Source organism: Heterocephalus glaber, unplaced genomic scaffold, assembly GCF_053883595.1.
Source record: "Heterocephalus glaber isolate CG9 unplaced genomic scaffold, H.glaber_assembly_v1.0 deba00001481, whole genome shotgun sequence".
NCBI lineage: Eukaryota > Metazoa > Chordata > Mammalia > Rodentia > Bathyergidae > Heterocephalus > Heterocephalus glaber.
The window spans coordinates 2,547,771-2,560,732 of NW_028258317.1; the positions used below are offsets into that span (position 1 = coordinate 2,547,771).

General features: G+C 39.1%; 1 protein-coding gene across 2 annotated transcripts in view; it reads left to right on the plus strand.

Annotated features, from left to right (window-relative positions):
* Tmem245 (transmembrane protein 245) overlaps window positions 1–12,962 on the plus strand; it is a 105,748-nt gene continuing 92,786 nt past the window's right edge. For both annotated transcript variants that reach the window (XM_013073437.3, XM_013073438.3), the window contains exons 1-3: window positions 1–596; window positions 9,971–10,088; window positions 11,705–11,806. In XM_013073437.3, the coding sequence (XP_012928891.1) occupies window positions 24–596; window positions 9,971–10,088; window positions 11,705–11,806 (793 nt within the window). In that variant the 5' untranslated portion in view covers window positions 1–23. The remainder of the gene's footprint in view (window positions 597–9,970; window positions 10,089–11,704; window positions 11,807–12,962) is intronic.

A 12,962-nucleotide genomic window follows, 5' to 3' on the forward strand; every position in this document is an offset into this window, starting at 1 on the left:
CTCTCGGCGGCGGCAGAGGCGCGATGGCCGACCGCAGTGGCCCTCTCCGGGCGCCTAGCTCGCGGGGCTCCCCTCGGCGAGAGCCCCGAGCCCCAGGCGCGGCGGGGCTGGGCAGCGGGGAGACTCCGCGGACAGCGCCGCTCGCGCTGCGTTTCGACAAGCCCATCAAACAGGCTTTCTACAACACGGGGGCCGTGCTGTTCGTGTGTCTGTGCTGCGGTGCTGCCGTGCTGGTTTACTTCATCCTCGAGGCTTTCCTGAGGCCGCTGCTGTGGGCCGTGTTGTGCGGTACCTTCCTGCACCCTTTCAAGAGCTCGCTGACGCGCCTGGGCCGCCACTGGCTCCAGCGCCTGCACCGCGCGCACACGCCCATCGTGCTGGGCGTGCTGCTGCTGCCGCTCTGCTTCGCTGACTATGGTGTAGAGGCCCTGGGCGAGCAGGCGCTGCGCCGCCGCCGCTTGCTGCTGTTCCTGGGCGCGGGCGGCCCGCTGCTCTACGGCTTCTACTGCCTGGGCAGCTACCTGGGCGTGCAGGTGCTGCTGGCGCACGCGGGCGTGCTCATCTGCCGCGGGCTGGACTACTTCAGCAGCCTGTGGGTGAGTTAGCGGCGGCCCGGGCCCCAGCCTGCACCCCTGGTTCCCTCGGGTGCGGTCCTGCAGGTCCTCTTCCGTGAGGCTGTGCTACCCGAGGTCCGCACCTGCCTGCAGGAGTGACCCTTACTGTCTGCCTTCCCATCCCTGGGGAAGTTGGCGTACTCCCTTACCAAGAGAGGCTAGTGTGATTTTGGAACCGCTTTTCCTGCTGTTAGGCCCTCTTAGAGAAGCGCCGCTCCACTGTGCCAGGAGAGGCCTCAGATCTCTGGGGTGGGGAGCTTAGGTGTTACCCCTGGTCGGAGGGGGAGGTTGCTCTGGCCTGAGAATCTAGTCCAACTTCCCTTCCTACTGATAAGAGAGGTGACTTCTGACCAGGGCAGGGCTAGTTAGGGACAAAGAAAAAGAAAGTCTGGCAAACTCGGTTCGCAAATCCTAAAACAAAGATTGCTTCACAGGCTGGTGCTACCTCCACTTCAGGTCATTTTAGTAGAGTAGAGGCCCTGCATGCTGAGCTCCTGAGCTTTTCCCTCTCCACAAACTTACTTTTGGGAACTACTTTTGTTTTGTAGTAGCCACATCACATCCTCTCTCGCTCTGCTTGGAATACAGCAGCAGGTTGGGTGGAGGTAGATTTGTGATGCTTGAATCTCCCTGAGTTTATTCTTAGAAAATAAGGGAGATTTAGGATTGGAAGGATTTTCATATAGTATGACCTACTGACATATTTCCTTGACTCTGACGGCATTGGGGACTATTAAAAATGAGTGGGTATTTAGCTTAAGAATGTTGATCAGTAAACAGTGTCATAGGGCTAATGATGTACTGCAGTGATGGAGTGAGTGTGCTTATTGTGCCTGAGGCCCTGGGTTCGATCTGCACCCCTTCCCAATTTTTTGTTTTGTTTTTTTGAGATGTGGTCTCTATGTAGCTTAGGGTGGCCTGGAATTCCAGATCAGCCTGCCCCAGCCTCCCCACGTCTGGATTTAAAAAGCCATACTATTGAAAATAATTTCACTTGTTTCGTCAGTGTAATAAAGTTCATTGTAGTTTGACATGATTAAGTTGGAGAATAATTCTGTTTACCTGTTAAGCAAGATTTTGACTTCCTTGCGGTTACTGGTAGAGTGATAATTGATCCCAGAACTCCTGTCTTTTGCTCTATCAAATACCACTTCTCAGTTCACATTTAAAGTTGGCTGAGCATGCTGTTAAGTAATGGGCTTTGTGAGAAGTTTTTTTTGTTTTGTTTTGTTTTTTTAGGGTAAGATGGCAAGCTCTGTCTTCAATGTGTATATATAATCATATATGAATATACTATATTTATTTGTTTATTTAGGTGCTGAGGATTGAATCCAGGGCCTTAATGCACACTAAACAGTGCTCTACTACCGAGTTACACCTCCAACCTCATGTATGAGCACAGTTTAATGGAGTTGGTAGACAGGAAGATAAATGTTTATTACCAGCTAGGAGCTACATTCTCCCAAGAATCTGTCACACAGCTAGTGGTTCACTTTTTCTTTTTTTTTTGGTAGTGCTGGAGTCTTGCACATGGTAGGCAAGTGTTCTACCACTGAACTATGCCTGCAGTTCTGTGCTTCACTTTTATGAAGCAGAGTTTAGTGCTCTTTTATCTTGTTTCACAATTCAGTTAAATGGATCGAATGGCTCTTACATAGAAGGTGGACCACTATGTGCTGTTAAGAACTATATAACATGCTTCTATATCTTCAGAAATTCAGTCTTGTCAAAGTCTGCTGACATTTTGGACTGTTGATACTGCCCAAGTATCATATCCATCAAACGGTAGAAAATTAGACATGGAAAGGCTGCTGCCATGTTTGAATAGCATGTATTTTCAACTGGAGTAAGAAGTTGAGTACAGAGGTAAATTGGTTAGGGGAAAAAGGCATTCCTGCCAATATCATTCAGATACTTGGAGACTTGAGAAATTGAGTACTTGGGTAGAAATATCTGTAGCTCAGTGTATTCAGCTTTTTACTGATGAAAGACCCTCATGCTTATATTTTACTTGTGTGAATTGTGGCTGATGAGTGGAAGGAAAAGGCCAAGATTGATTAGACTGAAGCTTGGAGGGAGGAAACTGAAGCCACTTAATGAGGTTCTTTTGGGGGGTGGAGGTCTTGAAGATTGGGCTCAGGGCCTTATATGCTAAGCACTTGCACCACCACTGAGCTAAACCCCTATTAATATGATTTTTTTTCAGTAACGGGGATCAAACTCAGGACCTTATGTTTGCTAGGCAGGTGCTGTGCCACTGAGCCGCCCCCCCCCCCCCCCAATGATTTTGAAAAGGCTTCTAACTGAGCTGTTTGGCCACAGTGATGGGAGGGAGGGAGGGAGGAAAAAGAGAAAGAGTTTTTAGAAAAACAGCAAACCCATTACAAAAGCAACTGTAATGAATGGGAAGTGAGTAGTATAAGGCTAAATCTGAGAGTAGAGCATCCAGGTTGATCTGAATTTGAGGGAAATGAGGCCTAGAATTGAGTTTTGCAGAAGTAGTGCTCAGGGGTGAGCAGTTGCATGGAGTGAGGTGGAGTTGGGGAACAGTCCTCAACTGAAAGTGCTTATCAAGCCCCGGGGTAAAGCAAAAGCAGGTCGTGTGACTGGGCAGGGGCCCACTGTGTAACTTTTCTATCTCGTTCCATAGCAGATTGGTTTTGTGAACCCAAACAGGGCTGCCTGTTACAGAACAGTGGTCTTTATGCTTTCTGGACAGCTTGTAGATGTGAGCCTGCTGATAAAGGAAGCCATAAATGAGAAAGGCAGAGAGAAGTTACATTTAAGCACAGGGACATTTTGCTGAGCAGACAGTTGGTATGTTTAAGGTCCAACTTTTGAACACTTGCTGTGAGTTAGGCACTTTGAGGTAGGTTCTTTCCATGGGTGTAATTTGTTTCTCAACACAGTCCTTTGAGCCTGGTGTGGTATCCTACACCTATAAGCCCAGCATGTGGAAAGGCTGAGACAGGAGGATTGTGATATTGAGGCCTGCTAGGTCTACGTGGAGATTTCAAGGTCATCTTCAGCTACATAATGAGACTCTCTCTCAAAAAGGAAAAAACAAAACAAAACACAAAAACCAAAACCAAAAAAATCTTGTGAAGTAGGAGGAAGGGATTTTATATCTTGGAAAACTAGGAGATGGATCTTTCATGTTATTAGTAAATGGCATTCACTGGATCATCTTCATAAGGATTTAACAAAGTTTCCCCCCAGTACATTATGTTTAAGGTTTTTAATTTTTTAAATACAAGATGATTTGAGTTATCAGGAAAAATATCAGGATTGGACTAACATAGTTTTCTCAAAGGCCTTGGGATTCTAGTTATCTAAAACTGCAGTCATCTCCCTTTTTATCCTTCTATCTGTACAGCCTTTTCAGGTCCTCTCCACTTTTCCTGTGGAGTGTCCACAGTAGCTGTGTTTCCCTTTGCCAGTGGTTTTTCCTTGGAGCCATTTTCTTCAGCTTACCTTGGATTACTTCAGCTTTTTTCCTTGACTCCACTTTCCTCCTAACACTCCATCCTGCTTAAAATGAAAGACTAATCCTTTATGGTACTGGTAATTCTTTTTTTTTTTTTTTTGTACTGGGGATCAAACTTGGGACCTTGTGCTTGGGAGGCAGGTGGCAGAACCACTGAGCTACATTCCCAGCCCTATACCGGTAATTCTTTTTCAGCAGCTTCAGATATATTGGAATATTGTCCCGAGTTAGGATTTCAGACTTCTTTAAAAAATCATGTGTTGTGTTTTTAAAAAGTCATCCTTCTATGTGACTCAGCCCTTGGCCTCTCCTGTTGTGGAGTCAGGCAAGGTAAATCTGATTCTACCATTTTCTTCTTCTGAGAATGTTCTGATCTCTTCTCTTTCATCTAGTTTTTAGAAAAAATTGAAAACCATAAACAGTTTTTAGAATAGTAATAGGTTTGTTTTCTCTGTGGTCTCTGATCCCATTGTTGCCATCTTTATAAGGAAGCTTGAGGAAGAAGAGTGGCTGAAAGATCAGAAAACTAAGTTACAAACTTGTCAGTAACTTGCCTCGTGACCTGGACAGACCAAGTTCCTTCTCAGGGCCACTAAACCCCAATTGTGTAAAGTGAGGGGTTGGTCGACAATGTGAAAGTTTCCTTGATGTTCTATCTTACACGATCGTAAGAGGTCCTTAGGAAATGCTCATTAGCCAGACTTTTGGGTCTACTCCAGGCCACTTCTAAACCCTTCTTAGGTTTGCTTCTGCTTACCTGGCAACAGTGAGAAATTTCCAGAGATTAGTGCCTTTCCCAGTTAAAGATTTTGATTGTAAAAATTCCTGACTCAAATTGCCATATGATGAAAAGAATATTTTTTCAGATTAAAGTTAAGCTGCTTTAAAGGAGAGTAAACTACTTGAAACAGTTGTTCAGTGATTAGGGCTGTGGCTCCATAACTTGGAGGAAATCTGTTGTTTTGTTCTCTCTGGAAAAGACTTGGGAAAGTTTTTGCAAAGATATGCAAGTTTTCCTAGTTGATGCCCAGATAACAATAAATAACTTAAAGATAATAGTCTAAAAAGGCAGTCTCTGCTTTATGCAGTGATATATCAAATTTTGTGCAGTCTTTTGTAGTGTTTAGCACATTGGTGCTGTAAAATGACTATGGATTATATATTTCGAAAAGAACACATTCTATTGAAGAAAATAAATTTGGGAAAGTATGCCCTGTTATCTAACTGTGGCTCATTGATTTATGCCTGGAAGAAAATTCACACATTAACAGGTTTGCTCAGAGGCTGAACATACATACAGAGTCCACCAGAAAATATATACACTTCTGGAAAAGAAGAATTTGTATAAATATTTTAATATTAGATGTATTGAGACATCATGAGGTTAATACAAGTTACCTTTGGCCTCTACAGTTACAAGAAGTGCTCAAAAGTGATGACCATTAGCTTCCAAACATTTATTAGCACGGTGAACTGTTGGTTGGGTAACCTTGGTCGTTGGGATTGGTGCATGTGCGTTTTCATTTTCTTCCCTAAAAGCCGGCAGTGTGGTGGGTTTTCTGCGATGTACGACATCCTCTAGGGTCACCCATATGAGGCTAACACTATCCGTTGACAAAACATTATACTATTTTTCTTTTCCCGAAGTGTGTATACATTTTTTTGGTGGGCTCTGTATATATAAAGTTGACTTGTTAGCTCCAGTCTTCTGTGTTAATGAAGGATTAAGAATAAGAAACTCTGAAGGGATTTGAGACTAGAAATTGTGTTTGGGGGTTGGGGTTGTAGCTCGTGGGTAGATCACCTGCCTGGCACATGTGAGCCCCTGGGTTTGATAACTAGAACTACAAAACAAAAACAAAAAAACTTAGGTATGAAATGTGACTATACAAATACTTATTTTTATTATTATTTTAAGGAATATTTAGTGATTTAAAAAGCTGATTGAAGTAAAACATGGTTGTTTTACAAAAGAGGATTTGAGCAGAATGGAAATTTATGTGGTAAATAAATCATCCCTTTTCCCTGCCACCCTTCCTGCTGTGCAGATGTTATATTGTTAACTGATGTCTAGCCTTTTAAGCTTTTTCTAAGCTCATGTGAACAGTTTCCATTTTTTAAAACAAAAATGGGATACCATGTGTATAATTCTGCACCTTGGTCTTTCATTTATCCTTGTATTATGGACCTCTTTTCTTACTAGTGCTTATAGGTAATACTTTTTAATACTGTTGTCATATAAATACTTTATTTGGGATATCTTTTAGAAGTGTTTTACTTGACTTTTTTGAGATAGAATATTCTATGTAGTCTAGGCTAGGCTTGAATTTACAGCAGTCATCCTGCCTCAGCCTCTTGAGTGCTGGAATTATAGGTGTGCCACCATGTCAGGGTAGAAAATGTTTCAGACACATTTTCTTAGCTTTGAATTTATATTAAAGTATTCATAAACATTTTTAACCATTGGTAATTGTTCAGTATAAACTCTTAAGGGTTTTCATAAATAGGTATATCCTTTGAGCTAATATCATTTCTTCTGTGAATCTTTTCTGATTCACAGAAAATATTCAAAATATTTTTAAAAATCAAGCCAATTTTTAAAAAGTTGGAAATATTTTTTCTGTTTATAAAGATAATATATACTCAGCAGAAAATTCAGTACTTGTAAGAAAGCATAAAGAAGCAAATTACCCCTTGAAATACAACCATCCAGAGTTGATTACTTACCATTTTTTTGTGGAGTATATTTTCACCCTTATAAACTTAAACATGCTTCTCTTTAGACTATCAGTTTAAAGAATCTGAAGTATGCAGTCTCTTTATTTGTCTCTCATCTGCAAGTGATACTAATTCCTGTTAAGTATAGATAAGGCAAAACAAAAAGGTAAGGAAAAAAAACCCCTCTGGAGATGGGTTTAAAAGAATCATAGCTTTAAACTCTAAAGGTACATACCTTTTCTAGTTCATCTTTATGCTGGAGGCAGACTTTTCTACTCTGTCATCCCTAAATTATGTTCAGCAATTGTTCAGATACCTTTAATGATTTAGTTTATTCTATTTTTAGATAGCTATTATTTGTTAGCAAGGTTTATTCTATTTTTAGACAGCTATTGTTTGTTAGTGAAGTTTATTCTCATATTAAGCTGAAATGTATTGTTCCTCATTCCTACCTGTTATTTCTGTGTCAGAATCACAAAACTCAAGTTTCAGGCCTCTTCTAGATGACATTTTTGCCACCTATTTGAAAATAGTTGTGAAATCTTGATTTTTCCCTTCTCTTCCATGCTAGGCAGTGCCCCCAACCCTGCTATATCTATATTATATGCTGTGATTTCCATTTCTTTTCTTAGCTTGGATTTTATTGCTCATGTAGTTTCGCAGTGCAGACTTCACTGAAGGCATCTCTTTACCTGATAGGAATATTGAACTTCATACATAGGCACTCATGCCTGTTATACTCTGATGCATACTGAACTGAGAATCTTCGAAGTCCTCCTCCATTACCTACTTAGGTAGAATTAACCTAAATGCATAGCTTTGTATTTCTCTTCATTAATCTTGTTTGAATTAGCCATTGTTCTAGCTGCAGGATATCTTTGTGAATCACAGGTCACAAAGTTTTTCTTCACTCCTCTGAGTTGTGTGTAATCTGTGAGTTTGATTAGCATGTCTTCTAGTCTTTCATCTAAGTTACCTGGTGTTTAAGAGGGTGTTTATACCCCTCTGTGACGTGACGTTCTGATGAAGACTATCCATTTATAGTTTTCTAAATTGACTGTATCTTGCCTTGTGGAAATTGAAGTGGCTTTTGCTTCTATTTTTCTAGCACCACATTTCTTTATTCTATGGTTAAGAAAGCAGATGTTGGGCCCAGATTCCTAGGTTTTAATTCAGTCTTGCCATTTTCCTAGCTGTATGATGTTGGGCAGATCATTTCCCTAAAGTTTCAGTTTCTTTCATCTGTGAAATGGGAAAAATAATAGCACTAATTTTTGAGGTTATGAGGATTAAATTAGTCCCTGTAATTAAAATATTACAACAGGGCCTGGCACATGATGTTTTGTGAGTGTTCTGTTACTGTGCTCAAATCATCTTTGAGTTTTACACTCAGATCTCAGATCCTTTGGAATTCCAGGGCTAATTCATCTGGTTTTGCAAGCCTGAACTATTTTCAAGTGCCTGTTATCTCACTTTCCTTGTCCTCATTAATTTTGGGGTTCAGAGCTCTTTAATATTTTGTCTAATAGAGTTGGTTGAAGAAAAATATTTTAATATTCTCACATTTTGACATGAAAGTGTCATTTTTTTTGTATTTTACTTTTTTTTTTTTTTGATACTGGGGATCGAACTCAGGTCCTTGCACTTGCGCAGCAGGGGGCAAAACAACTGAGTTAAATCCCCAGCCCTTGTATTTTACTTTTAACTTAATACCATATTAGCAATTTCACAACTGTGTGGTCTTTTTTTAAAAAACAATTTTAATGGTTGTGAAAATTTTACTGCATGAATCAGTCATAGTTATTCATTTCCCAGTTGTCAACCTTTTAGGTGTTTTCACTGTTTTAAATCACATTCTGAGGAGCTGCTTTATACTGAAAGCATTCTTAGAAGCTGTCATTGTTTTGTAAGAATAAATTCCAAAGCTGAATTCTCCAGTCAGAAACTATAAACATTTTTAAAATCCAGAGATTATTTTTATTGATAGATGTGACCACAATAATGTAATAGGTAGGATTTTTTTCCTGTCTTTTGTAGTAATAATATTAGGGTTTTTTCTTTTTCCATGCTCTAAAGTATATCTTAAAGTTCCTTCTTGTCTCAATTTGCTTTTTTCCTCTCTTTTTTTTCAAAGTTCATTTCAAACTTGAATTTTACATTCTTACTAATTTCTTGTTTGATGCTCAGATTTGTTCTGGATTAGGTATTCCACCTTTTGTAAATGTTCTAATAAAATATGAGTTTCTGTGTAAACTGCACAGCTTTCTTGTGATGTTTCTTACGTGTTACCAATTTAACTTTAGTATAGGGAGGGAGAATGAAGGAAAGGCTGGCTGGGTCTTCTATCGTCAAGTTTTGTTATTTCTTTATTAACATTTTTCCCAGCATGCTCTTTCCGCTGGAGCCTTTGACTTTGGGTTAGGGTCTAACCATCTGTTGCCTAGATAATCGCAGCAAGGGCACACTTCAGATAACTACTTTCTCTCTAGCTTTAAACAGTTTTTTCTTTCACAGTAACAAGCATATTTTTAGCTGAGAATGGTGGCTCATGTCTGTAAACCCAGGCCTCTGGGAAGCTAAGGCAGGAGGATCTCAAGTTTTAGCCTATTTTGGGCAATTTAGCAACTTGGTGAGATTCTGTCTCAAATGAAAAAAAATTTTTAAAAGGTTGAGATTGAGGATGTAGCTCAATGCAAAGGCCCTGGATTCAATCCCCATTACCAAAAAACAACATAGAAAACAAGCATACAACATAAACAAGACTGAAATAGATTTTTTAGTCTGATTCCTTTTAGAAAGATTTTTCTTCCCCCTTTCCTTTTATAAACATTCATGATATAAATTCCACAAAGATTAGGCTTTTAATAGAATATTTAGAGTATTTTACACATAAAATGGGTTTTGAACATTAGTGTCTTAAAATGATATGTAGTTGTCAAATCTCTAAATATCACTACATGAAATTTCAAATGTCAGTTTATTTCAAAACAGTTTATTTAAACAGAGCAGGAGGACCTAGGCAAGTTCCTTTGGCACCACCAACCTTATCTATGATGTCAAGGGACACAGATTCTTACAAATGTCATATAATTCTATGTTCATTTTCACCTGTATATATTTTATAGCTGTGTCTATATTTCATTTATTTAAGATCTGGACCTTGGTAGTTGGCTATGTGTTGACTGTTTCATTGAAGTGGAATGCAAGCACTGAACGCTACTTGAGAACAATTTCAATTCCTGTCTGGATTATATTGCTTTTTCATTTAGGTGGGTCACTTAATTTTTTTTTTTTTTTTAAGTCTAGTTTAAAGTCACCAAAGGCTAACTGTGAATGAAAATGAATTCTTTGTAGTATTATATGTTGTGTTTAAAATTCTTTAAAATAATCTTTTAAAAAGTTAGGCTTTCATCTTTCATTAATCTTTAATGCAAATATGCTTTAAAATATTTATCTTTTAATTATATTACATGTTCTTTTTAAAATAAAGTCCTTTAGTGGTAAATGTATCTTAAAAAATAGAGCACACTGGCCTCTCTTGGTCATTTTGCTGAGTGTCATAGTTACGGGGCTACAGATACAGATAAGCAGTGGAGGATGATAAGAAGTGGCCTGATGTGTCAGATAGTTAAAGGGATTAGAGAAGGTGTTTACTCTGGATAACAGGAAGAAATTAAGGATATAAATTATGAAGGCCTATATCTAATATTTGGAAGACTGTCTGTCCTGTGAAAAAGTACTTTAAACAGATCTCCATAACCATGATGGAGAGATGTCAGAACTGTATCTTCCTAGAAACAAATCTCTGTTTAACATAGGACTTGTTGAGTTGTAACTGCTCAGAGTAATGACTTCCCTGTTGTATGAAACCTTCCACTGTTAATTGGTTGGTTGCCAGGATTTTGAGTGATTTTTTTCAACATGATACATATAAAGGACTCATTTCTTAGTCTGAGTTGATAGAAAAACATGGAATTTGAATTTAAAAGTAAAATTCAGTAACAGAGCAGTAGATAGCCTAAAATAGTTTTTAGAGCTACTTATTATAAATAAAAAATAGTTTATTAACAATGTCTTTGCTTAAGAGTCTGGTGTTGAACAAAGCATTATTCTCTAACTTTGTTGAGTTGATATGCTAGAGTTTATCTGCAAGATCTCATGGGACTCATTTTGAGTTTGGGGAAGGCAGAGGCAGGAGATAGGCAGATATGTCCACAAAGCTCCAGACAGACTCAGGGAAAGTCACATGGTTAGGATAGAGACCTAATCCTTGATGTTTGTTTAATTTTCATTTGTACTGCATTCTGAGGAGTGTACATTGAAGCTTTTGGTGTACTCTCGTGGGCCGTTGGGTCCTTATTCTAGCAATTGTTCATGCCAAGTGGTATACGCAGAAAACCAAGTCAGGCTCCATGACTTTAGAGTCTGTGCCTGATTCTTCACATTCTGGGGTCTAATGGGTAGTTTGGGTTTGGAATGGTCTTAAACTCAGCATATGCTTTAGTCTAGGACTGGATTCCGTTAGGTGATACAAACCTGTTAAGGATAGGCTGGTGTGTACATGATCTTTTAGAATGCAGTCTGAGAGCAAGGATGAACTTGTATCAAAAATTCCTGAATTCAGGGCTAGAGATACAGCTCAGTGGTAGAGTGCTTCCCTAGCATGTGCAAAGCCTTGGGTTTAATACTCAGTACCTACCTACCCCACCTTCCCACTCCTAAATTGAGATCTGCTTGATGGCATTTTCAAAACATTTTTTCCCTGTAATAATTTTGTATTTAGCATGTGTACCAAATTATTCTGTCAGTCCAGAAAACCAAGTGTTTTAAAAACAAGTACTAGGTTTTCATTTTGCTAAAAATGTTAATTCTTAATGATTTTCAGCATCCCTGGCTGGCTCATGGAGAATTCCAGTATTCCTGGTTATTGTTTTCCTGATGTCTGTGGGCACCCTGTATGAAAAACAGAATGAACAAGAGTCTGCTGGTAAGAAATAGAGCATTCTATGAATATTTTTCTTAGACATATTTTGGAGAATAACTTTATGAAAAGTGTTATGATGAAATGTAGCTTTGAATCTAATAAACCATAATGGTTTCTGAAGAGAAAATAAATTTATTTAAAATATGTTAGGCTTTTAGACTTTTTAAAAATTTTTTTATTGAGGTATGATTCATATTATATGAATTATATGTGTATGTATCCATCAACCATTCTAAGTGGCGTTTTGTATGTTCATAATATTGTGCAACCATCACCTCTCATTCCATGACATTTTAATCAACCTGAGCCAGGAGTGGTGATGAATGCCTGTAATCCCAGTGTTTGGGGAGGCTGAGGCAGAAGGATTGAAACTTTAAGTGCTTGGGCAACTTAGTGAGACTGTGTCTCAAAATGTAAGATAAAAGAAAGGGGGTGGAGATACAGCTCAGAGCAAAGGCAAAAAAAAAAAAAAAAAAAACATCACCCCAATAGAACATTCTGTATATGTATTAGTACTTTATTCCTTTTTATGGCTAGATGGATAATATCTCTAGCCACATTTTTGTTTATCCATCCATCAGTTGATGAAAGTTTGGGTGACTTCCACGTTTGGGCTATTATAAATAGTGCTGCTGTGAACATTTGGGTATAAGAATTTGAATTGCCTCTTTCCCTCCCTCCCACCCTCTCTTCCTTCTCCCTGTCCCCAACTCTCTCTTCCTTCTTTCTCTGTCTCCTTCCCTCCCTCCTGCTCTTTCTTTCAGCCAAAATATTTATTTTGAGTAGTGGCTGAAATTCTCAAGATGAACTGGAGTCTGCGACAGCTGCTCTCTAAGGTTTAGGTATTGTACCTTCCTGAAAATCATGCCTGAATCCACAGTATCCAGTTTTCAAATGCTTCATTCGCCTGATGGTATTTTGTCTTTCAGCCTTCACACTCCACTTAGCAGGGTAGCCATATTTTCTACAGGTCGACTTCTGAAGGTACTAGGCCTTAGAGCCACTGTGGTGGCACCATGTGTGCATCTTATGATGATACAAGAGTGGAATTACTGGATCATACAGTATTTCTGTGTATAACTATTTTAGGATCTGCCACACTATTTTCCACAGCAACTACACTCTTACATTCCCACCAGCAATGCATGAGAATTCCATT